Source organism: Gorilla gorilla, chromosome 15 (assembly GCF_029281585.2).
Source record: "Gorilla gorilla gorilla isolate KB3781 chromosome 15, NHGRI_mGorGor1-v2.1_pri, whole genome shotgun sequence".
Lineage (NCBI taxonomy): Eukaryota > Metazoa > Chordata > Mammalia > Primates > Hominidae > Gorilla > Gorilla gorilla.
The window spans coordinates 22,943,653-22,970,995 of NC_073239.2; the positions used below are offsets into that span (position 1 = coordinate 22,943,653).

The 27,343-nt window shown below is 38.3% G+C and overlaps 1 protein-coding gene and 1 long non-coding RNA gene across 12 annotated transcripts in view; one reads left to right on the plus strand and one right to left on the minus strand.

The window, feature by feature from the left end:
• NPAS3 (neuronal PAS domain protein 3) overlaps positions 1 to 27,343 on the minus strand; it is an 867,326-nt gene that overhangs the window by 101,567 nt on the left and 738,416 nt on the right. For all 11 annotated transcript variants that reach the window (XM_055361312.2, XM_055361314.2, XM_063697703.1 and 8 more), the window contains one exon: positions 25,129 to 25,303. In XM_055361312.2, coding sequence (XP_055217287.2) covers positions 25,129 to 25,303 — 175 coding nt within the window. The remainder of the gene's footprint in view (positions 1 to 25,128; positions 25,304 to 27,343) is intronic.
• The window catches only part of LOC129526621 (uncharacterized), a 148,679-nt gene that overhangs the window by 85,994 nt on the left and 35,342 nt on the right, over positions 1 to 27,343 (plus strand). The gene's annotated exons all lie outside the window — the stretch shown is intronic.

Consider the following 27,343-nt stretch of genomic DNA (forward strand, 5'->3'; position numbering starts at 1 on the left):
TCACCTCACAGGGTTGTTATGGAACTCAAATGGACAAACATGAGCATGTATTTGAAAATACTTGGTAGGCTGTGCAGCACCATATTCATGAAAGGTATTACAGTGCTGATGCTTCCTTGCACTAGGACAGGGTAGGTAATGGAACCCACAAATCAGCTACTTCATTCTCCTCTCCTCTCCCCTTTGTTTCACGGATGCCCTTAAATTCTTTGTTCACATGGGTGCTTCTCCTACTAGCCTATAAGCTCCACTAAAGTCAGGAATGTAATTGTATTCATTTGTATCTCTTTCTCCTCCAGATCCTACATGGTGCTTTATCTGTACTTGACAATTAAACAACATTAAGAAACGTATTTTGGATAGTAGCGAAATCTTCCACACTGGGTTTAAACATGTGGTGGAATGAATTGCAGGAAAGTTCAAATATATACGTGGATTGGTCAGACCAACCCCATTTCAATAAAATACTGTGTTCAGAAGCACACTTGCTTTATAAGTCCCGGACACAATCACTATCTAGAGAAGGGGTGATTTATTAACTAGCTAAAACATCCTCACTGCTATAGGATAAGCTTTTCAGCCTTTACCTCCATTTGCGAGCAACTAAAATCAAAGAACTAATAAAATCCAATCACCCAGAACTTCTTCCTGTAGACAGACTGAATTATAACTTTTTAATTTAGGCAGGTAAAGAATTATTACAGTAGGACTCTAGGGCAGGAATGTGTTAATAAAATCATCCTCTCTGCCTTTTCATTTAAAATAATCCCTTGAGCTGATTAAATGAAATATCACTTGTTTAATAACTGACAGAACATTATTTTTAAGCACAAATGTTTTGCATATTTTCGCTCCCCATTTTTAATTCCAGGCACAGAAGGGTGGAGGCACTGACATCACACAGAGGGAGTCGAGCTCTGTGCTCGGATGCAGTTTGCCCTGTCATCGTGGCATCTATAATTTAGTGTGAAGCAGTGAGGTAGACAGAGCATTATCATTAGAAACCATTCTGAACAGGGATATAAAACACAGTCGCAATAACACTTGTCAGAAAGGTGACTCCAGTCAGAACTCATATCCATGAGTTTCCAGATAAATGCTGACACGGCAGCCATCCTACAAAGACTATTATTGCTTTAAAAAAAACAAGCCAAACCCCCAAACAAAGCAAACCCATGAACCTTCCCCAGAGGGAACAAGTTAGTATGAAGTTTGCATCTGGGGTGGCATAAACTTTCCATGATTTACAGTAAGCATATCCCTTCTCCACTTGGATAGGGTATTTTATGATGCCACAGAGGAAGGATCCAATAGCATTTTGGGTTTAATGATGTTAAGCTATTTGGAATTCTTTCCCCCCTGTTATTTGGAATATATGAGCTGTGCCCCTAAAACAGGTCATTAGCTGTGCCGTGTACGGGTTCATCGCCTCACCCACAGGACTGCTCAGCTGCTGCTTGCATTTTCCCTGTCTTCTACATTTAAAAAAATGTCTTTGACTTGGTACTAGGCTATGATTTAATAACCCTGTTCTGCTGACTTCATAAGCTGTGAAACCTTGGAGAAAAATCCCAAATCTGAATTACAGTTCTAATTACTCTGGCCGAGGCAAAGGGTTTCAGCATTGAATGTTCTATTAGTGCCCATTTCACATTGAGTACCATTTGTTGCCAGAGGTTACAGGGCTGCATTCTGATTCGCTTTTCTCCTTTTCCACGAATGCAGCCACTTTCCTGGCGCCCTTTCTGTCTTCAAGGCTGGAGGAGCTAACTGCTTGGTGATTCAGTGCAAATAATTTTTCCTGAGCTCCCAGAACTTACTCAGAGAGTGCGCTTCGGTTTCAGAAAAACAGATCTATTGCCAACGCAAATTTACAATTTAGCAGGGTTGTTTTCATCACAAAAGGATCCACCGTGATATAAAAATATAATTAAGAAAATTATTTCCCTTTTACTTAATTGGTTGGTTTTAATTAATGATATTTATTTTAAAATGATTTATTGATTATTCCAGCTTTTAAATGTTTGATATTTTCTAACAATTAAAAACGCTGAAATGAAAGTTAACACACGCACATGTTTTTTTTTGAAACGTTAAAACAGCACAGAAGGGTATACAGCGAGAACAAACCTTCCTCCCAACTCTCACCTGAGATTTCCTAGGGTCTGTCTCACAGGCCACCTCTGTGTTTCCTGTGTGTCCCTGCAGAGATTCTTGTCCACATGCCAGCACATGTGGCTGTACCTGCTTTCACTTGGTACATAAACGACAGCAACCAATATGTGTTCTGCCCCTTTCCCTTTTCTGCTGGATAGCTTGAAAACTGGGTTCCATATCTGGACATGTACATCCTCAGCATTCTTTTTAATGGCAGCATGATATTTTAGCCCATGGTTTACCTTCATCCTTTATTTAGCCAAGTCTCCACTATTGATTAATTATAGATCAATTCAATTGAAAATTACAATGGAGATTCTTATAAATATTCTTTGTGCAAAGGATTATTTTAAATAGGGAATTCTGCTAGAATATTTCAGTTTCCTTTGTGAAACCTGTCTGAGGAAGGGAAGTATGGCAGGGGCTTTTAAAGCTAACGTTTAGGGGAGGGTATTGCTAATTCAGAATGACCTAAAAAGCAAGGTGGATGTGGAATGATGAGAAAGTGTTTAAGTTCTAAAAATGTGATTTATCTTCTTTGGGGAGTGAAATTATTTTACAACGTGAGATATTCCTGTAGCATCCTGTGAGCATCTTCTGAGGGCTGGCGAGGCAAAAGCTTTAATGTGATCTCTCTCTTGAAAGAAGTTAAGCTATGATAAATGAGATAACCAAGACTTCACATTCCCCTTCAAAAGAACATGGAAACCACCCAGTTTCATGGCAAAAGCCACAGATTGTTTACTCGCATAATTTAAAAAAAAAACCTTTCTTTTGTGTTCCTAAAAGCAGAATAAAAACATTTAATATTTATCTTCTGAAAATTCTGGAGGTCATATGTTGTATGTCTCTTGGTACCTGTAGTTACATGTCTCTTGACACCTGTAGTTATCTTTCCTAGCCCTGTGATGGTTGAGTGATGATTTGTCATTTACTGTCAGTGCCTCACCAGAACCCTTGCTCCTTGAGGGCAGGTCTGCATCTGAGCTCTTCACTGTGGCCTGCCCAGCTCTGGCACAGGGCTTTGCAGACCATCGGATGCATGAGCTGCAAGGGTCTCTATGCAATGAAAGTATAGAAGAAAGAAGATACTCTTCTCAAATAGTAAGAATATAAAGAATTCTTCCAGAATGGAAATTTCTTTTCATCACTTATAATTGGACCCATTTGAGAGAAAGACACATTGAGGAGAAAAACCAGAATGTCTAATAACCCTGCCTATGCTAGGTTAAAGAACTAGCTACACAATTCTTTAGCACGTTTAACAATCTATTAATAAAATCTCACTCGCCATGATTAATATGGAAGTCTAAAACATTGGGTGGAAAAAAAGGAAGAAAATTCAAAAAAATATACATGAATGTATAATTCTTTAGGAAGCCTTAGACAGTCAGCAGATAAGTTACAACTTCGAGGCACACTTCAGTCATCTTGGGTATCAGGTTACTGTAGTTTCCCATCACCATTTAAGAACACTGATTAAAGGTTCAATCTGATCTAGTTATTTTTGGAGAATGGGTTAGTTGCTTATGTAACTGGCATGTTAGTAAAGACTGAACTCTTATTTGTATCACTGCCATATCATTGCCCCCAACTTTTCCCCGGCCCTCATAATTAAATTATATGTTGAAAAATGAAGGCAAGCCTTTTCTGTTTTGGAGAATAAATCATTCAGAACCGGTTCAGCTTAACTTGTGATCATCCTAATCAAGAACAAAAGTTCTGCCAACCCCCTGGATGATATTCTTCTCTGTTATGTAAGCTCTGGCTGTGAGTCCAAGCTGCCTGGGGGCAAATTCAGCCTTGAATTTGAACAGTATTGCTATCTGATAGGCATAGGTAGCAGGCTTATTTAGATGCCAAAGATAGCTCAGAAAAGTCTCAGTGATGTAACCAGGCATCTGGATATCCAGGGTTGGTGACAAGAATCTTTAATTTGGCAAGATTTTCCTGCACTCTAAAGTTGAAGAACTTCAGACCGAGAATAGGCCAACAGGCAGCAGTAGCTGGCTTTATAAACACGAAGTAGAAGAAAGACCAGGCTTTCTTCTACAGCTCAGAGAAGGCCCATTACTGAATGTATCATTAGAAAAGAAACATGAACTGGTAGTTCATAAATTTGTGGAGAAACAGCCCTTAGGGCAGTAACTTGGTATTACAAGTTGATTTGGGCAACTCAGAAGTAAGTAATGCTTTTGCAGTGCATGTTCAGCAGATTCTAGATGCAGGGGTAATTCCTCAACTTCTCTTCCCTGAACAAATCATCATGAAGTCATATACATTATATATGAAACAAAAGCAAGAAACGAAACACACTGAATTTTCTTACTAGCAACCAGGACTTTGGGTTTACAGCAAATGTACTTTCCTTTCCTGGAAGCAAACTAAATTACATAGAGATTTAGTTAGGTGGAGGAATGAATTTCATCGGATAATCTAACTTGGATGTTGAAGTCAACAGCAGCTGCTATGGATATGGTATTAGAGTATAAAAATCCAGGAGGCTGCTGTCCACCTATGAAAACATAAAAATCACAAGACAAACCCCAAAGAATAATGCTGCACTATTTACCGAATGTGTTACTCTACTGAGCTTTTCAAATGAAACCCTTCATGTTTTTTAAAGCACTCTCGTGTTTATTATGTCTTTTGATGGCCCAACAACCATGTGAATAAATACTCGTTTCATTTTGTGGGTGACTAAAGTGGCTCAAAGTGTTTAAAGTACATTCTTAAGGCAAGCCAGTTGGCAGAGACAGAACCAGGAGTAGAATACGGGTTACTTTTCTACTCCAGGGTTCTTTTTGTGCCACCACTATTGTCTCATTAAAGGATTTCATTTACTTAGCACATAGTAAATGGTGAGCAAACACTAAATATATTAACAAAGGAATAGTGACAGGTTAGATAACATTAGGAATAGAAAAATACTAAAACCCGGGGAGTTACAAGACAAGAGTACTAATTGGAGGAAGATGAATAGTTATTACTGCTATTAAGAAGGAATTTTGGTACTCTAATCATGACATCAAGGTAGAGGTTTTCAAAACCGTTCCTAAATAAAGAGAAGGAAAGAAAGTAATATTTCTTCTTCGAGAGGAATACAGTCAATTTCTCAACAATAAGATAATGAAGGTCATTTTTTAATGACATAGGGTAACCCTACATTAAGTGCTACCTGACTTATGCAGGGAAACCCCACAGTTACAGCTGTGCAGGCTTGAATCTTTGCTTTAATGATCAGCTAAAGTTTTAGGTCATTTTGAAAGTATAAAAAGGGATTGCTGTGGCAATCAATTCCTTTTATTTGTTCTTTCTTTTGTCTTTGTCACTTATGTAGAAATAGAAAACAAATTATAGCTACCCTATAGCTCTCACAAGTCAGAATAATTTAGTTTCAATAGACTTGGTGATACTGTTTAAACCTTGAAAGTTAATAAACATGGATTTGTAGAATTAAAAATATTGAACTATTGGAGTGCTACCAACTCACAAAATTAAAGTTTTATAACCCAAAGTCGAAGACTGCATTCCACAGTTTAAATATTTCATATCTGACATTTTCCAACTTGACAATGTGAAGTCTGATTTTGATTTTTCAATCCAATATGAGTTTTGGAGTTTAATTCAAAATCAAGATAAAACCATTTCTGAGACCACCGTTTTCTGTTGTCCTCTTAATATTAGACAGTGTATTATTTTCACTTTGGGAAACAAACTTTTCTAACTAACGTTGTTATACAACAATGCTACAACTAGGAATTAAGCAGTGGACATGTGTTGGTAGAGGGTAACAACCTTAAAAGTCAGAGTCTCTCATATGGTAGCATATGACCAGCTTTACATATAAATTATATTCAAATAAAATACTTTAAAAAATACTGTGAATTATTATGGAAGCTCCCTCAAGGGTGACCATCTGAAAGCAGAGTTAGGAATCAAAAAGTTGGGTCATGTGGGTTCTGTGAGGTCATCGCAGTAGAACCTCAAAGGACAAGAAGTAACCTTTTGTGATGTGGAGGTACTTCAGTTAGTTGTATGGCCAGAACTGATGTGGTGGTAGGATTTCTTGCTGCCTAAACTCAACAGCCAGGCAATATTTTTCTTTGCAAGGCCTTTAGAAGCTATTAAAGGTATCATATACATGATGGTAGGAGATGTACATGAAGCTACAAAGAGGCTTCTACCAAAAAAGCAGACACAGAGAATTAAATGATCTGGAAAAGCCATCAGGGGTCACGTAGAAAGGCGATGTAACACTTAAAGGGATTTCTCACTTAGGTGGTCTTGCTGTCTCAGAGTATCTGATGGAAAAGATGTTGTTTTGACTATAAGGAAATTGGATAAATCAATATAACTTAATGTTCAAGTTGGGAACGTAGACAGAAATGAAGATCTCCATGTAAACATTTTGTGACAGCTTTAGATCTGACCAATTAATGTTCATGTTCACTAGCTTTGTAAAAAAATAAAGGGCAGGTCGACCTGTGAAGACACCAAGAAATAAGTTACAGCAGATCTTTGACATTCTATACATTTTATAAACTTCCCCATTATCACTTCTTGTGTAGACTACCAATGGGAAGGGCTCCTTTGACTATTAAATCACACCAGGAGAGGAAATGTTATACGCAGGTTCCTTCCTAAGGTCCTTTTACTAAACTTAAAACTTTTTGGGGGGCTTTTTGGCTGTCGTTTAATTAAGATTGACAGAACACTAACTCCAAATCAGCGCAGCTCTCCTTAGATCAGTTTTGTTGTCAAATTCACTTTCTGAGTAAATGGAAAGACTAACACATATCATTTCTTAGATAATGTTTTAATATCCTGCACTGAATAAAACTTTTTTTAATCAAGTTGCAATGGTAGCACGGAACTCCACAAGGGGCGAGGGGGTTGCAGATGGCTGCATTACTCTAAATGTTCAAGCTTGACTGACCCATTTCATCAGCACTGTCAGAGCCTTGCACTGATACATGTTGACAACATTTAATCTTAAAAAATTGAAAGAAATGAATTAATATGCAAATTTCATCAGCTTTGTAATAAAAATGTCCTTGAAAAAAAACAGTGAACATGACCCCTGAGGAATTGTGTGAATTATCCCAGCTCAATTCTTTAAGTTAGTCAGAGGTACGCAGGTCCGCAAGGAAATCAGTGCAGATTTGACTTGGAAATAATTATGATGAAGAACAAAACACAAGCAGGTTGAATAAATGTAACAACTTGGGAAAAAGTCTTAGTCCTGTTTGTTATTCACTTTGAATTAACAGGATTAGGTTTGGTTTTTGAAAATAAAGGAACACCACTGTGTAATTTTAACACCTAAGTAATGTGAAAACAATATTTTTTAACTATCAATTTTAGTGCATATTAAGAATCACATCTGACAAACTCAGGCTTTTTTTTTTTTTTGGCTGTCAGAGTGCAGCTCTTTGGCAAAAGAGATAATTACAAGAAACTGATCTTTACACTACTGTTTGTATGGGACTTCTGGATTGATCATTTTGATAGAAATGGCTGGTCAACTCCTAGTACAATAAGGTTGACTGAGTTTTGTTGCTATTGAAGTGACTAGTTATTTCACTGAATTTACCACATTGACGGGATCATGTAAACACAGTCTCTAGATGTGAGTCTGATCTGTAATGATCTCCACATGGGTATGCGGAAGGTCAACACTGAACCACAAACTCAGTCCAGGAAAACAGTCGTCTAGGTAGGCATGCAACTGTAGCTTTCTGACTTTGGGTCTGGACCCAACTATAGAAAGCAAAAACAGGGATTGGTTATAATAGTTGATTATTTCCATGTAAAAATTCAAGATTTTTAGGGTCCCCCAAAGGAATAAGAATGGTAACAAAGAAGCATAAATCATTGAGCAAAACAAAACAAAAACAACAAATTGATACCACAGGTAGCTTACCAGAGGTCACAATCAGTGAATGAACAGTTGAAGGATGGATATAATTCCTTTACTCCAGTGAATCTCATTAATTTCAATCAATGTATAAATATTAAGGAAGATGTGGTTTTTCACTTCAGTGCTTTGCATTTCTGTGCCACATGCTAGAACTGTTTTTGCTCTCATTTCCACACAATGAACCATCCAAGCTCTGGGATCTGAAAGAATTCACTTTGCTGCAAGTTCAGTTGTTATTCTGGGCACTGCTGATATTTTGCTACGATAAATTCTACACAAATTAACTCAAAGCTTTTCTTTTTTTTTAAGACATTGGGCTACTTAAACACTTGTTTTAAAAATCTTGTTTAAAAAAACCCCAAAGCTCACCAAAAACTGATAGTCTCACACAAATACCCCAAATAAGGGTTGTTAAGTTGAAAAACTCTGCTTAGTCTCCTAGAGGCTCTGCAATCCTGCAACTTCCCTGATTTCATATATCTTTGGAAGACCAAGGCATATAATACAGATTTTGCCCAACCAAATTAATCTTTTCTGTAAGCTTTTGTGGTTCTCTACAAAAGGCTTTTAAGTTTCTCCTTTCTTTCTTAATCTACCATCAGTAAAATCCTACTTTTATAGTGCCCTTTGCACCTGCTTGCATAAAATGAATAACTCAACAGTTTAATTATGCACTATTCTATCAGTTGGGAAGTGATATAAAGTTGCAGACAGAAAAAAGAATAAAAACCTCTTTTGGTATCCAAAATTAATATATGTCAAGCTCAGGGTAAATCTTAATCTTTTCGAAACATTTTTCTAAAATAGATGTTCTTTTATCACCTGGCACATCAAGACCCATTGGAGGGAGGGGATTTTAAAAAAGGCATTTGGTTAACATGCTGCAGAACAGCACTCTCTTTTCCACCTCACTTCAGTCTGTTCTTGAAAGATCTGAACAGTTGTATAATAATGAAAAATGGGCAATACTTGTGGGGCACTGCCTGTGCTCACATACCTCCGCCCACGCATTCATCATTCTGCAGGTATTGTCAGTGAAAGTTTAATTGCATAAACACTCTGTAACTGTCCTGTCATATTTCTTGTCAGTCTGGATTCCCTCTCCGGGCTCACTATCTCACAAAACTATAATTGAATTGCTACCAAATCACAAGAGCACCCCCCCCCCCAAATAAAATCTTTATGAATAGAATTTGTTTCCTATCAGCAGATTTGACAAATTGTGGCAGAGGAAGGGCCTTGGTGATAATTTTTGAGTTTATTCTCAATGTAGCTATTTGTTGAATGCTCTTATCTATTTTTAAAAAATTTTAAAGCCCCAGTTGGGGGTTGAGGGAAGCATTCAACAACCCCAAGGGGCTCTGTGGTAATAATTCTACAGAACCCAAGGAAGCCAGTGGAAAAACGGGAAGGTTTTCTTTGCCTTACTATGGAAGTGTACTGTTGGCAAATGAAAGACATAAGAATTAATTTGAAATTAAAGTGGGCACCTGTCAAAGCTAAGATTTCACCAAATTCTGTGAATTCTTAGTTATGAGGTATTAAGTACCCAATTTAGTCAAGTGTTTATTCCATTACATTTTCACTTCATTTCTCCTTGCACCAAACCTTTCCGTGATCATTACTCATGTATGAGCTCTGAGCAGCCGGATTCTTTGACAGATTTTTAGGACCATGAACAAATGAAAATTAATCAAAGGCATGACATGCAATTGACTAAATATGGGATCATAAAATTTTAATGTATGTACGGCATTGTCAAATTATTAATATTTTCCAAAAACAAAAACAGAATGTATCTGATTTGGAATAACGATCATCTTTTGTCTAGTCTTTGTTCCATTTTATATTCTTATAAACTGTACCTCCACATCCCACAATTTCACAATATAAACTCTCAGCAAAGGCCCAAATACCAGCAATTCTTTTCTGTAATTCTGTTGGTGGTGTGGGCATAAAATATAGCTGCTGGTGAATAACTCTTAAATGGAACTGGGCCTCACCCAGATTGACAACTGTCTGATTGTTTATGTTTTTAAAATGTGCTTATCAAAACCGTGTAGGATTGATGGGTGTTTTTTGATGAAGTTATGTTTTTGCAACAGACTTAATTTAGGACTAAGGTTAAGGCTTAGGATAAATGAGTGCATTAGATGATTAAAGCACATTCGTCTTGTGGGAAATCATTTATTTATGACACTTAAAAACAAGCTAGGACAGAAAGCACCATGGGCTTAACGAATCGTTTTTTTTTTTTTTTTTAACAAATGTTAAACTAAAAATAATGACTTTTTTAATGGAACGCCGAAATATGCCAGTTTACTGAATATCCAGAGGCAGAATCAAATATGCAGTGGAGTAAACATGATGAAAAATATTAGAATTAAAATTTTCAACACAATATATGCGTGTATACATACCCGTCTCCTTCTTCCAAAATGCTTTTTAATTGAAATGACTCTTGTATTTGAGAAACTAGGGTTTCTGCCTCTCTTTAACATGTTCTCTTTTATTTTAAATAGTAGAAGATTTTCTGACAGTACAGGAATTTGGACTATCGTACTGCACTGTACTCTGTATGATAAAATACCTTGTCAGGAGCGACTGGATGGCTCAGGGGATTGGTAATGGGATATATAGAGCCTTTCACCTGTAGGTCATTGGCTTGAATTTTGTCCAGGTTGGCAGTGACTAGAAGTCATTAACATCTCATGACTGCTTGGTGGCCTATGTGAAATGAGTTTCTTAATTTATTTATTTAAGTCCATATATAGTACCTATGGCCAGGGCATTTGGGCATCTCTCTTGCTTTTACTGATGCATTCCACCAGATCTACACTCATTTTAGTTCTCAAGATTAGTGATGAACTGAAGTCCTCCTACACGAAATAAATTGATTCACATAAAGTTCAAACCAATACCGAGTACCGCCACACCATTCTCCAGCACAGACCGGAACGCCGCACGAAAGCTGATTCGATAGTAAAGGAGCCATAGGTTGCGGAGACCCAGTGTCCAATACTGGCTTGCTTAGTTTTTCAGGGTACATAACCCACGTTGTGGCTGTGGTCATATCACAATGGCCCAGCCAGATAAAAAGAGAAAATATCGGTCAAGCACGTCATATACACGATTCATCAGCTAAATTATTGGGTTATAACCAGAACACATTTTAATAGGCCGGGCTAGAAGCTGCAAACCCTTGGAGACTAACATCAAGGTCTATTCTAAAGTGGAGCTGGCCAGCCTCCAAGCTAGCCTTAGAAAAAGGGAAGTCAGCAGGTGTATCTTGGTGTGCTGAAGCTAGGAGCAGTGGGATGGACCTCTGAGAATAAGCATTATGCATCTCTGTTAAACCGTAAGAAAACTGAGCATACAAAAAATGTGAATCTGCAAAACAGAAATTGTATATTATAGAGGTTAGGGAGAGGTAAATTATCAGTTTCCAGAAGAGTATTTCCTCTTCAGTGGAGTCTACAAAAGGGCCTCATGTAGGGTGTGTGTGTGTATCTGTGGGTATGCCTGTGGGTCTGTGTTTTTTCAGAAGCGTATCTTTTGGGTACTACGATTTGTGTAGAATTTGGACCCTTTAAGTGAGGTAACTGGAGCACTGTGTCAGTGAAGCCCAAATTTAAGCTGTTCATGCCTAGATGTCAATTTCCTATCACCTAACCCCTGGCCACCCTTTCCATTAGGAATAAACTTGGTAACAAGAGGATGCTTAGTTCAACAGAATTTATAATAATACTAACTGAACACTGACTCTGTGCCGTACTACTGTTTTAAGCATTTTGTATGTATTAAACTCATTATACTCTTATAAGACGTGTTAATATATTAATTCATTTGAAGATAAAACCAACAGGTGATCATTCCTACATTATTCTCCAATCTAGACCAGAGGGCTAAAAATTTATAATGGGAAAACTGAGGCACATATAAGAAGTTAATTCACTTGCTCAAGGTCACATATATAGTAAGTGACAGAGTCAGGAGGTGAACACAACATGGGCTGTCTCGTTCTAAGGCCCTACGTACTACATATTTGTACCTGATACAGAGCTAGTTTAAGGAGTATGTCCTCAAATGTCGGTCAGGATTGTCATCTTCATATACAGTAACTCTCAATTATTAGGGTAACCTGCAAGTTAACCAGACTGCAGATTTTAAAAGTCTATAATATAGGCAGTACAATTTAACTGAATTCCTACAAATCACATAGAACAACCTAGTAACTGATTACCACCACTGCACTGCTCTGGGCAGCCGTAATCACATCTTTGCACCAAAATCTACTACTGTATTGTTATCATGGATGGAAAAACCAGAGACTTCCGTGCTCTGCCTGTGTAAATGAAGAATAGGTAGGATGGGGTGGAAAAGAGATGTGACAGCCTTCAGATCAAAGCCTAGGGCTGCACTAAAAACTTGGAACTTGGAGTTGACAGGTCTTGTCTTAAAACTTTGCAGTTAATTACTAGATTCATCTAGGAGCTCACTTTTGGGAAAGCTTGAAGTACACCCTGAGTCTGATGAGAAACCTTTGGGAGATTTACCAAATGAACTGGAAAATTTAACCTCTGAATAGAATGGCCCATCTGTGACTCTGCTTGCATTGGGTGGGTCTTGAAAGAAGAGAGTGGCATGGATGGGGGAAGGTGGCATCCAGCTAGCAGAAACAAGATCATGTACAGTGCTTAATCATGTGCTTTCGGGGTATTAGTAAGAGTTTCTCTCAAAAAAAAGTTTCCCACCGTCAAACACATTGGGAAAGGCTAGTTTCAAAACATAGGTTTATTGATCTTACATGAATTTCAAATTTTTACTAAGCTAACATTCATTGTCAATTTCCAGTGAGAACATGTGCTACCAAGTTTTTTCCTTTGCCATTTAACTGGGGAACTCTCTTTCTGGGCAAGGGTTGAAAAACTACCTATTGGGTAGTATGCTTACCACCTAGGTGATGGGATCATTTGTACACCAAACCTCAGTGACATGCAATTTATGCATGTAACCTGCACATGTACCCTCTGAACCTAAAATTAGAGTTGGAAAAAAAAAGTTCATCTTGCAGAGCAGTTATGAGGAGGAATATATTTTGGAAGTGCTGTATTAGACTTTACATCAGCTGTGCATTTTAGAAAGCAGAGAAGACCAAGTGGTTCATTACAAACTGATACATAGATTTACCTAGCGTGTATAAAATGGAGACCTCTATTAACTGAATCTTTCTACAGAAAATTTTTTGACTCCTATTGGGAGGTGGTTTATGTGGCTACAGGTTCTGGGAGAGCAGAGACATTTTTGGTAACTACCCCATCCCAGAATCTAGGACAAAGCCTGGCGCATGCATTCATAATAAATTAAATGAGTAAAGAATAAATGAAAGAATGAATGAATGTTTTGTGTATCTAAACTATAGACATGCAACTATGTTTTTACATGTGAAATGTAAAATTTCCCGTTCTGTGAAATGGGAAGTATTTTCCTAAATATTGGTCAAATTTTAAATTCACTTTTAGGTTACCAACTAAGTTTCTACCTAATTTTGACTAACAGTAATTTGGGCAATCAATTGACACTTTTGATTTCCCTCTAACATCAACCCCTGCTGTGTCTAATAAAGAGATGGCTGGACACAGGAGAGTAAGTGGAGTTTAAATTCTTTCTGTTGACATGAGTTTTATGAATGTTCTTGTTAGTGTTTTTATTTGGAGAGGATGCCCTCTGACGAGTGAGAGGCACTGGCTAGCAGACTGATATTTTACCAAAGACATACACTATACTTGAATAAAATGTAAAGAAACAGAAGACATACACTATACTTGAATAAAATGTAAAGAAACAGCTTTGAACTCTAAGCATATTTACGTATTAATAGTTCATGATCAATAGCATATGTAATTTTGTAATTTTCAAAATTTTCCATATTTTATTACCAGTTGATTAAAAAAAGTGACAGTGGACAGACGGCATCATCGATTCCAGTCATGCGTGAAAGCTTAAGACTTCCATAGTTTCTAGAGCGTTAATAATTAGCTCCTGGCTACAGACTGACCACAGGCATATTTCTGTCTTTTTCTAAATGTTATCTTAATTCCAAATCATCATTTCTTCCTCTGTAAGGCCTCCCAAAAATGTTTCTTCTCAAGGTCTATTCACTCACTTCTGGATTATAGAAATAATCTCTTAAATGACTTTTTTTGTTTGTTTGTTTCTGGTCTTCTCTGTTCAACCCATCCTGTACATTTTTATAAAAATAAATGAGCCAGTATCAAGGCCAGTGAACATAAGTTTCCTATGTTATAGGGAAGACTACTCAAATAGAGCTGCCTGGGAAGGGTGGCGAGCATCCCTAGCTGCTGGTGATCTCAGGCGCAGGGGTTGGACAGCTGTTTTAGATGGGCTATTTGGAAGCACACTGGAGGAAGGGTTAAGTATGGGGGCTCTGGTGCCAGCCTGCTTGGGTTCAAATTCTAGACTCTCTACCTACTATCTGTATGACTTCTACAATTTTAAAAAACTGTTCTTTTCTTAGGCCTCTCATCTGTAAAATGGGAAAAATAATAACATCTTCAATGGTGTTTTGTGAGAAATAAATGAGGTGACGCATATAATGGGTTTAGCAAAGTGCCTGACACGTGGTGAGTAGTCAGTGAGTAATGGCAATTGCATTGCCTAACGGATTCAGGAATTCTTGGGTACTCATAAAATATGATCCTCAAGGAAGGTTCCTTCTAAACTTTTTTGTATTTATAAGTAATAAAATAATGTTTTCATTAGGTCACTGCTCTCTTCAATGAGTCATACTCAGAACTTAGCACACGGATCTTAGATTCTTTACCCTGGCACCCCAGCTCCTCCCTGATCTGGGCCCATTCTGGACAAGCACGCACCTTTGCCTCAGTGAGGAAGACAGGGCTCCTTCCTGCCTCCCAAATGCAGCATGCTCACTCCCACTGTGCTACTGGGATGAGTCTCCTGGGAGATCACCTCTACCTTTTTGCTCTTAGGTTGGTTTTCATGCAGGCCATGTAGGTCATCCCTCCTCATCAAGACCAGCCTGCAATCATTGAGCTGCTCACTGATTTCTTTACCATATTTATGCCACAATTGAGGATAGCAGCACTATCTCCTCCTTCCTTCTCTAGTTGTCGACTAGGTATAAATCGTCTATGATAATAATCTGTTTTCTAATGGAAGGTGTCACATCTACCTCTCCTGTTCTCTATAAGCACATAGCAAAGCGCTTACAATAAAAACATGGCCTGAGTTCAAACCCTGGGTCCAGTGTCTGCTCTGGTGTGGGGGCAAGTTCTTCACCATCTCTAACCTTGGTGTAGGGTCATTTTGAAAAATAAATTACTCATAAATGCCCACTCCTGTAGCTGGAACATAGAAGAAAAGATAATGAAAGCTATTAATATATCATTAATGTTATCAGAATATTTGCAACAAGTTATACTTTGAGTAGACAAAGCTAAAAGCATCAGTACCATTTTCCAAAGTTAGAATTTCCTGAATTTCAGTTAGTGAAATCTGCCCTGTATAAATGGAAGGGAGGCTGTTTGGGGTACCTCTCACTCAGGACACTCCTACAGAGCCAGAAAAAGCAACAGGCAGAGGGACTAGTATTTCTGTGAACCTATCATGCAGCAGGAGCAGTGTTAGGCAATTTTTAGGCTAATTAAACAAATGAACAAAAACAAACCCTTGATAACGTCCATCAGTCCCTGATAATCATGGTCTTGATATGTTTGGGCATGTCAAAGGAATGTGTTCCTAAATAAGCAATATTTCTGGGCTACTAATTTTAGGGTTGAAGTTTTAAGCCTGAGATAGCTCTGCCAAGACTGCTAGCAGCGGCGGTGTGTGCTATGATGCTATCCTACTTACGCACCATAGTGTCCTGATCCTCATTACCACGCTCCTGCATTGTGTTACTCATCTGTCTCCCTCACGTGATGGTCAGCTCCTGGGAGGTGGGGAGCTTCGTCATTATTTCCTTGGTGTTTTGTATGTCTGACACGTCGTGGACATTCAATCAATGGCTGTTGAATAATCTACACAATCCCCGTTAGCAAGTGGGTCTGAATCGTGAATGAAAATTCATTCTAGTTAATAACAACTAGAGAAAAGATACAAGTTCTTCCCTCAAGCTAATTCTTCTACTAATAGAAGATGGGCAGTGTTTCCCATGGGTCCCAAGAAACCATGATTGTGTTTCATGAGCAGATCCCTCCGGTGGGACACGTCCACCTCCTGATGAACACCATTGCTTTGCTCTGTCTGCTCTTTTCATCTCACACCTGCCTTGGAAGACTGGCTCTGAAAGGAAGAGCCTGGAGAAACTGCACGAAATCCGGCCCAGTGTTGGCTGACACAGAGCAGAGTCCAAGTGTACACGGGTGATGTTGGCTGTGATCCTGGCTGGGGAGGCATATGGCTGATGCAGACCAAGTGACTTAGGGTTGAACTGTGCCTATAATGTATTCAGATGCTACTTACTGATCACTGCGGTATGAGTTTAAATGCAAGAATGAGAGCAAAGAGGCTGGGTGTGGCGGCTTATGCCTATAATCCTAGCACTTTGGGAGGCCGAGGCGGGCAGATCACCTGAGGTCAGGAGTTCAAGACCAGCCTGGCCAACACGGTGAAACCCCATCTCTAATTATCTAGGTGTGGTGGTGTGCACCTATAGTCCCAGCTACTTGGAAGGCTGAGGCAGGAGAATCACTTGAGCCCGAGAGGTGGAGGTTGTAGTGAGCCGAGATTGTGCCACTGCACTCCAGCCTGGGCGACACAGCGAGACTCCATCTCAAAAAAATAAAAAGAAATAATGAGAGCAAAGAAAAGGATTAGATAGATTAGATTATTTTAGTTCTAAGTAAGAGACTATGTTAAAAAAAAAACCCACAGCACAATGAAATACGTGCATAAGAGGATAGTTACGTTTCTCTCTGAACTTCAGAATCCCCTTGGAGAAAATTCCTCTGGTTCAATTCCTACCAGGGACCTATCTTCTTTTTCCATCTAGTTCCTAGGCTTCCCATCTGCTGCAACCCTAATATTGTACCCTTTCCTCTAATCTTGGCCACAAAACTAACCTGGGAAGCTTGGGGTGAGCCACTTAGAATTTCCATCACTTTTTCCTCCAGCTGTAAGACAAGGATAACACACTGACCTGCCTCAGAGGGATGTGGTGTGAATTTACTCCTGTAATTAGTGGTTTCTGTGCTCTGCATACACCAAGAGGATATGAATGCCAACCATTATCACAGTGGCCTGGGTAAGCGTTGTTGCTAAAGCTATACTTGGGAATAACTGTTGGCAGAGAGCTGACAACTGGAAGTTGCAAACTTCACACAGAAGCAATATTTCCAGTATTTTCCCCAAGCAATCATGAGTAAATTGCTCACTAGGGGTGGAAATGGTTTCCAGCCAGTTCTGCCTCTTCTGATCTGTGCACCCTGTAAAGCTCAGTCAATGCTAGGTAACTGATCCTTCATAAGTCTGCTGTTTAGTGCAGATGAAGAATTCAGAATGATATAATTTGGACAGGGATGAAATTTCTGTGCAGTGGTATGTATTAAAAGCAAATAACTTGTACTTTGTTCAAGGCAAGAGCTATAGACATAGAATTTATAATTTTTAATTATCCAATGACAAAGACGGCCACCTTTTTTTTTTTTTGAAATGAGGAAAAACAGGTCGTAATTAACAGCTTGTCTTGGGTTTCATTGTAGAAACTTGCAAAATACATCCCTATCACTATCGGCAAAGAGAAGTCAAAATTATGACCTAGAAAGCTATATGAAAAAACTGTTAAAAATAATGGGTTTAAAAAATTGATTTCCTAAACCTTCAATAGAAGATTTGGAAAAAGAATGCTGCATATAAACTGAGAGAACCTACTGTATATTTTGATAAGAGGCCTGTGCTTCTATTATTGAACAAAACATTTGCTACCCTGCAAGTATCACTGTATTAATTTATATAAAAGCTGTATTTTTTTTCTGAGTTGTAACCACTGTGATTTAAATTTTGAAAGAGAAAGTTAGTTTCAGAATGGCATGCAGAACCGTGCCAAGATCCAACATCTTCTCTGGGAACAAAAGGGAGGCCGCCCTTCTGTAGCTAGTTGCATCATCAACGTGTGGGTCAAGGAATTAGGTCCCAAAGGATTCCTGGGGTTGCAGCTGTGCCTTCTGGGAGCTGGCCTGGAAGGGTGGAGCTCAGCTATTGGGCCAGGAGAGCCTAGTGGGAAGGAGAGATTTTACTTTAGCTCCCTCAGGCAAGATTCTAAAAGTACAGTTTGCTTTGCAAATGTTCTCATTTTACACACAAGCACACCAAAGTGTGAAGTGTGAACACACACAAATTAAGGTGATAAGTATGCCTAGGCCTTGCATACCAGAAAAAAGCAATGGAGAACATTTTTCCCTTCTGTGGCAGTTCCAGGGGATCTTGTTTAGCTTAGCTGGGGATAAAGGTGACATTTAAAAATAGCCTACTTCGCTCATGAAAAAATGGTACTGCATCAAGGTAGCTTTTTTGAGGCAAAAGAATCATTCTAGGTTTGGCAAGGTAGTCCTTGTAAGAGCACTGGCTTGCTTTTGGAGTGCACCCATCATCTTCATTTCAGGATTGGCAAGAAGGTAAGTTCTTAATGATGACATAGTTAAGAAACACAGATAATTTTGGATAAAAGCTGTGTTTATGCCTAAATGATGATCTCTTTGGGTTACACAAAAGGATTAGTAGTGAGGCTGCTTTCTGACTGCTAGATTTGCCGCATACAGGCACAGCTGGATATTAACAGAAGTCAGACCGATTTGGGGGACTCGTGAACTTGTCCCGATCATTGCTACAGCCCCAGTAGGAATGCATTTTAAATCAATCCATCAGAGATCACTATGGTAGTTTATCTGATGGATTTATCTTTGCCTATAGTATATGAATATGGAAAGAAATTAAATGTGTGTTTACAGTTTGATAAACATTCATCATAAATTATACATTTTAATTTCATTTATTAGTTGGGGACTATGGAAAGCAGGAATTTCATTGCATACAAACTGCCATTCAGATTGAAGGATTAGCAGTTTCCTGAAAAGGTACAGTAATGGTCCAAACAAATTCCATTTCTATGTTAAGTTAGTCACTACACTGTTTGTTTGTATTCAGAATTTTGGAAGGGCAAAAGTAGCATACTACTCATCCTACTGACTACACTCTTTGTCACTTACCCTTCCAATAGCTCTAACTCTGTCATTAAGTATAAATCTAGTGTGAATGAACTTTCTGTCATTTGACACTTTGTATGAATGCTGTACTCACCATGTGAATTTTGAGCCCTATTTATGTATAAAAGAACTTGGTCCAATCTTTTAGTATTAGCATGCTGAGCAGTCTCCATGATATTATCTCACCATAAAATGACTCCAAAAATCTCAGTTATTAATGGGATTAATGGTGATAACCTAATTCCAGAAAGTTGCTACTCTATATGTAGATATATTGGCAATAAAAATCAGTCACTGTATGCCTTTCCCCAGTAGGGGATCTCTCACTTTTCCCTGATTTTTAAAGGCTTCAGATCAATAACTGGAGTGACATTATTAACAGCTCCCTCAACACCTTGGCCAGCGCTAATATTAAATCCATTACACCTTCTGTTTGACATTTGCAGTACAGCAGAAAGTGCTGTAGATACAGTCACATTGTCTGGGGACTGGGGTTGGATGGGGGGTTAGTAAGATGGTTTCCCTTGCCTAACTTCTAAATTCAGTTCATTGATAGAAATCTTGACCCAATACAAAAAAAATCCCTTCACAACAATATACCAGATGGTAAATAATTCACCCATAGAAGTACAAGTATATGTCATACCCAAGCAGTTTTTTACACAAAATATTGATCCGATCCTCAGATAAATTTTTACGTTCTTTATGGTTATTCCTAGACATTTGTTCGTCTAATTATACTGCTTACTGTGAAAATCATCTAATGATGTCAGAGGAATTGAGCTCCTGTTTCTGTAGAATTAGGAGTAGTTAGCAATTTACCATAGCACAGAGGCATAAGTTGAAACTGAAGTTTATTTCCATTCAGGCAAGTACTCTACTGTTTCCATTTTGCTGGCCTTAAAAGCATTCGGGACATAGCGTAGGTATAACAGCATAAAAATCATACTACTATAATGATGATCCTAATGCCACAAAACAGGCTAGATTTTGCCTGAAAATTTAGACAAAACATGATAACCCATATTTTACACAACCAATGGGTTAGCCATGCAGCTGTAGTGATTCATCATCCAAAGTACTGCCTCATGCATTTTGCTAAATTGTCTAAATCCTGGTACAGTATTGATTTTCCCCTCTGTGAACTCACACCCACCCAAAAAGCCACAAGAGCCCCTTGCCCTGGCTGAGTTCTCTCTGAAGCAGGATCCAGGCATGTTCTTCCTGACAGGGGTCCTACAGAAGAAACTGATCACTTGCTGGTGGGAAGCAAACCACTGGAGATAGAAAGGGAATTTTATCTTAGAGAAACATGAAAATGAAAAAGCTAGTTACCAGAAGTATATACATTACAATCTTATCATACATACCTACATACACAGGAACAGAAACTAAATCTAGGAGGGTACGTAGTGCATATATATGAATAATATGAATCCTACATAGGAACAGAAACTAAATCTAGGAGGGTACGTAGTGCATATATATGAATAATATGAATCCTACATAGGAACAGAAACTAAATCTAGGAGGGTACGTAGTGCATATATATGAATAATATGAATCCTACATAGGAACAGAAACTAAATCTAGGAGGGTACGTAGTGCATGTATATGAATAATATATGAATAATATGAATAATGGTTATTTCTAGATAGTGGGATGGTGGTGGTCTTTACTCCTTTTTCCATGAATTCTCTGAATTTTTCACAATGGGCCTGAATTAATTTTATAATTGGAAAAAATAAAGCTGTTTACTAAGAAGGAAGAAGGAGTAAAACACAACACTTTTACAGCCTAATATAGAGAATATTACTATTTGCCTTCAACATAGGAAGAGTTTTAAAGTTCCTCCAGGATTTCTTGAGAGCTGCTTTTGTGTTTACTAAGCATTTAAAAGGCATGGCACTGAAATTTAAGAAAAAGATGAGGATAGTACTCATAATCCCAAGATGGCAGAATCATTAAGAGTAATAATGAAAAGGCACAAGTAGATCTGCAAAAAGAAAACCCTCCAAATGCCATTGGTCAGAGGTTCTGTGCTCCTCATACTGCGGGAGCCTGCAGGACAGCAAAGGGCAGTCTCTTCCAAAATGTTCCAATCAACCCCTAAATAGGCACTCTCGGACTTTATAACATTTTAAACAAGGCCACTCATTTATCTTTTGCCTGACTTAAGATTTCTCTGAGATAATACATTGACTAAACTGTTAAAAAATGTGCATACATATAAAATATTTATTTGGGTTTGCTGTACAATCAATGGATCTTTTTTTCTCCTCCATTATCCTGAGGCGGAGTCAGGACAAGACAATCTCAGGGCTGGCAGTTCAAAGAGACAGAATTCCTATTGTGGCATAGTATCACTGCCTCTTAGGCTGGCTTAGTCACTTATTTCCTTTTATTATAATGCCAAATGTTATTTAGATTTCAGTCATTTAGTAATGCTACACTGAACACATCAGGGCTTCTGAAAAATTCCATACCTACTAGTCCTTTCATTTTCATAACAACCATATATCAATATCCCTTTCCCAACTAAATTACACCACTATTGAAAAAAGAATCTGTGTTTTATCAGAGTTTAAGAGATTATGATGCAATGAACAACAGTCTTCAAAAATGTTCCTTCATGTTATTAAGAATTAGGAAATCTTGTTAAAATTCTTTCAGCTTTTAAGAAACATAAGCAGCTTTGTGATGTAGTGCCTGACATGAACTTTTTAAGTAATTCCCTTGGAGCCATCATCTGCATTAGTGAAGATATTTCATTCTTCATTCAAGGTAGCACCCTACACTGCTTTTCAGTATTTGAGCAGTCAATCTAATTGCTTTTTTAAGCCAAAGATAGAAAATAACCAACACTGCAGACTTTGAAGGTTAAGGTAGCTTAACGTTCTCTACTGGTGAGAGTCACATTCACCATCAAGGAAGAGGGCCTCTTCTTATGCGAGTGTAGCTAATGAGCCCAAGTTAAGTGATGTGGAAGGCAGAGTTTTCAATCTCACTAGCAAGGATGGCTAAAGGAAGGCTGGTGAAGGCAGGGGAAGGAAACCTAAGTAAATTTATAGTATCTTTCAATCACACTTCAATGTTAAATGATAGAGTACCTTTAAAGGAGAGAGTTAACAGTTGAAGGAGATATATATTCTCCTACAGTCTAGAAGTAATAATCTGTAAGAACTGTGTTCTACTAGTGTACCTAGGGTTATTTTATGCGTGCTAGGGCTTCATAGAAGGCATGGGATTTATGAGAGTTCTTATATTGACATATTTATTTGGGCTTGCTGTTGTATTTAGACTCTAGCCTAGGATACTCTAGCATAACTGGTTTATAGGCTGTGGATTTTTTTTTTTTCTCCCAAAGTCTCACTGTCAACATGTATTTGGGGAGACATCAAACTCAGTATGAATTGACAGGATGATCTAGCTTCCAAGAAGACCAAATTTAACCTTAGGCTGCATTAAGAGAAGTATAGTAGCCTATCCTGAGAAAGGTGACAGTTCCTCTGCTTTGCACTAATCAGAATATATCTAGAGGGCTGTGCTATTCTTCTCTTCACCGTATTTTTAGAGGGTTCTCTGCAAACTGAAGCACAGCCAGGGCAGGATGACTAGGATGGTGAGGCTTTTAGGAACACGCCATTGAATAAGGGTTGTGAATTAGCACTGTTTGACCTGGAAAGGAGAAGGATGACAGGAGGAAAGGAGGATCTGATGTAATTGACTTCACATGTGTGAGAAGCTAGGCTAGGGAAGAAGGAGTAAATCAGAAATGTCCCAGAGGGCAGACCTTGGATCAGTGGGAAGTTGCAGCGAAGCAGATTTGGGCTCCATATCAGGCGTAACTATCTACGAGAACTACTCAACAAGGGAGTGGGCAGCCTTGCAAGTTCATGAGCTTCCTATCAGGGCAGAATCTAGCAGAGACTGGAAAGGCTGCCTGCTGGTTTTGCTGTAGAGATTTGGCTGTGTATGTTGGAGGTTGGATAAAAGGATCATGAAGATCCTTTCAAACTTGAGCATTTGTGATTCAAGGAAACAAACTTTTCTAAGACCTTCCCTCATACAAAGGCTTAGAAACTTAAATTCTTTCATGCTGCGTGTTTGAGTCAGAAACTTAAATTCTTTCATGCTGCGTGTTTGAGTCAGAAACTTAAATTCTTTCATGCTGCGTGTTTGAGTCATGAGGAAGAGGTTCTCCAACATCAGGATGAAAGAGTAGAAAACCGTTTGCATGTGCTCTTTCTCAAATATGCCCAGATATGAACATTCTATTGACTAAAAAACAGTTCCAGTTATCTCACTGACATAGCTGCTCAGGAAAGTCAGTGAGCTATGGTATAAGAATATATCACTTGCCCACCTGAACAAAAGTATTTTCATTTTTAAAAGGTAAAGAATAATCTTAAATATTCTCTTTTCTCATGTGTGGGGCTCACTGGAGAAGGATGATCACCAATGCTAAGAATAATGAATGCCCTAGAAACTGCAGTTAACTTCAGTGAGGAAAATGGATTGGTTCTTAAAATACTTCCAAGAGTCAAATGTGGTTTTTTTTTTTTTTTCCTTCTGTGTGAGAAAACATATCGTGATTACTTCTAGGCAGGCCAAATTATTGTGTTCGAAGTATGTTGAGTTATTTTAATGTTAATCTTAACATAGGTTTTTCTATTTTTCTTGCTAATAAAATGCTTTTGTATTACGAATCTATTTTAAAACAACAGATCAAGTAAAGTACAAGCATCTTTGAAGAGTGAAAAAATAATTTTCCAAGTAAGCAAATACAACTTTGCACTTCAAATCAGGCCTTGATTCATTAAAAAATCTTAAACTTCTCATGAGAAAAATTAACATTTAAACCACTGCTGCTTGGCCAAGCACTCCACCACACAAGAATATGAAATATCTCCTCTAAAAAAGTACAAAAAGGACAAAACCACAAATGTGGAACTTCAATTAATTTAAAGCCCCAATCAGCAAAGAATAAATCCTTCGCAGATCTAATTACCAGCGCTCTCGGAAGACCCAGGCCGACCAGCCAATCTTCCCCGTGTTTGAACAGCTTGATGAACTAGGGGACTGATGGATATCAAGTCATTTTGTTTAATTTATAAATGGATTTTCCCCTAATACTTAAATTATCATCAGTACAACACAATGAAAATGGGAACATTCTGAATGCAAAGTCTATAAGAGTCCTGGAAGGAATCCCAATGAGGAATGTCACCTCTGTTCATTCCTCTATACAATTGATCTAATTAAATACTGAGGGTAGAAAGGCAGTTTAAAATGTAGCCATTTCTGTTTTCTTTTTAGCCTTAATTTATCTGTTCACATCTTTCAAGTACCTTCTGATGCTTTAAAAAAGTAAAGAAATCAAGATTTCTACAAGTCCCTGATACTTTTAATTCTCCACAAGCTACTATTTGGAATGCCTCTGCCATAGATTTTGCTGAATAATAAATAAACGCATTACATTTAGCCATGGTAACAATAAAATGAAGAGGGTATTCCAAATCGGAAGCTTTTCCCTCTAGTAATTTGAAAGAGAAACTAAAAGAACTAGTACCTTCTACATGTATTGTTCAACTGAAATTAGATCTCTGGATTATACTTATTAAAATGTCTCCTTATTTTCAAATCTCTTCCTTATTTAATTACTGCATGGGACTGGAAGCTGCATGGAATTGTTAAATACCCTTAGACCTATTTATAGTCTCTTCACATGGGTAACTTGAGCACACTCATTTGGCAAAGGTCCTGCCCACCAACCCACACATCGGGTTTGCAATTCCCACCTGGCTCGGGGGTCTCCGACTGAGAGGAGGAAGATGCTGAGCTGGCTCCGTCCTCAGCAGTGCCCTGTGACAGGAGACCCCGCCCAGGGGGGAGCTTCATGCCCAGCTGCTCAGCCATCTCCACGTGATCTCCGGGGTGGACATAGTCAAAGACACTGCTGCCTGTCAGCTCCACCTAGAGGGCGAGAGAAAGGGTGGGAAGGAAAGACATTATATAGGCTTCTCCATTTTCAAATTCAACACAGTGATTCAGATTCTGAGTAGAAAAGAAAATACATTCAGGTCCCAGAAACAATCCTGGTTCTGTCTTCATCTTCAAATACTTAAGAATTCTTGAGGTGAAAAAGAAAGATTTTTTCACATGTATTTATTTAGCAATTGTTAAGCTCAGGTTTTTTTTTTTTTCCTCACACACTGTTGTTTGCATAAAGCCAAACATTCTGTGAAATGTGGACGAGTCTGCCTTGTATTCAGCTGTTTTATCCACGCATCATCAAATACTTGCGTGTTTGGTGTCAACCAGATGATTGACTGAATTCTACAGTTTTCTTATTGAGAAGTTTGGGTTTTGGATAGGAACAGCTATAGAAACAGCCAGAGATAGCAGTCGAGTGTTTTCCTTAAAATACACAGATTTCCAAGATGTGTTCTTATACATATCATCTGATTTCCATGTAAATTTAAATGTAAGAAGGGCTGCTTACAAATATATGCAAAGGCATAATGTTTTCATTAAAAATTACTCATTAGCTCTGTAATCGTATGAGGGATTTTCCATATAAAAGAGGTCAGCTGGGGTCTGAAGCAGCCATATTTTTTTTCTGCTGCAATCAGCTTGTTTTGCCTTCAATCTAATCTAATAGGATACATAGTACAAATCGCCTTGAAGGCTTTTTAAAAAATCTTTTATTTTGTATACTCTTTGAATCAGGCTAACTCTGTAACTCTAAAGGCAGAGAATGAATATCAAATATCAGAACTGTTTCAGCCTGAAATAGAGGCACTGACTATTTTAATGCTGTCAGGCATGACCCCTGCGTCTGAGTTGTGCGCCGTCTGAAGGGGCAGAAGTTGCTGGTAAGGACTGGCCTTACCTCTGTACTCCTCTAATGCTCTAAATTTTATCTCCTAAGAATAGTGGTAATGCTCTACATTACATGTACGTACAACAGGGAGAGATAAGTCAGCAACAGGACAAGCAAAAGCTCTTTCCCAGGTCACTAATGGGTTTCCCGGTCCTCCGGAGTGCAATGGTTTCAGGCCAGCTATGACGTACCATGGAAGCTGCTAGAGCTTCAGACTGTCACAAGTTTCTTGGTGGATATTTACCTAGAACCCCTGCCTACCTCACTTTCCTTTCCAGGATAATTTCCAGCATCCCTCCAGATTCCACCTGCGTGCCTGCACCCTTTCATGTCAAGAGGGAAGACTGGCGGTGGAAAAACTGTCACAGAGACTGTAATACTCAGAGCACTTCTTGTCCCCAGAACTCCAAGTCCCGGTAATATGATCACATCTACTCCCAGACTCCATTTGATTAACATCTATCAGTTAACATAGGTATAGTCAGAAAAACAGGAGGCTAAATTCAGTTTGGTTAATAGCTATTCCTGAAAAAGGCTCGCATAACTTTTACGGAAAATTAGGTATTTTTCTCTTGCTATTAAATTGCACTCTCCTCCTGTATCACCCAACCACTGACTATATCATTTTACAATCCCCATTTCCTCCATTTGGTATTGTTACAGAGCGTAAATCGGGATTCACAGAGATCAGCTCTTACCCTCTGGGAGGGGGGGATTACATGGAAATAATCCCTTTAATGTGCGCCTTGCCTCTAAGCACTTCACACAGTAATAAATGGGTAAACTGACTTTGAGCAATTAAGAAATTAAATGAAACTAATAAAATGTGTGTTTTAATATTTCTTGATGATGGTTATTTTGTTTGGAGATTAGTGAATATGAGGAAGTCACTCTCGTTTTGCATGGAGTCCAATTGTAGCACTTTCATAAATATTTCTGTCACTTTTCTCAAACTAATTTTTTCCTTTAATACTTCAATGTGCCTTTTGGCATGGACCATAGATTGTGATAGGATGACAACACAAATGGCAGATAATAAAATAGATTTTTTTAGGGGAGCTGGTTATTGAATATTCATGTAAGCCAGTCTTACAGAGAGCAGAAATAGGCCACTCTCTCCACATCCTGAT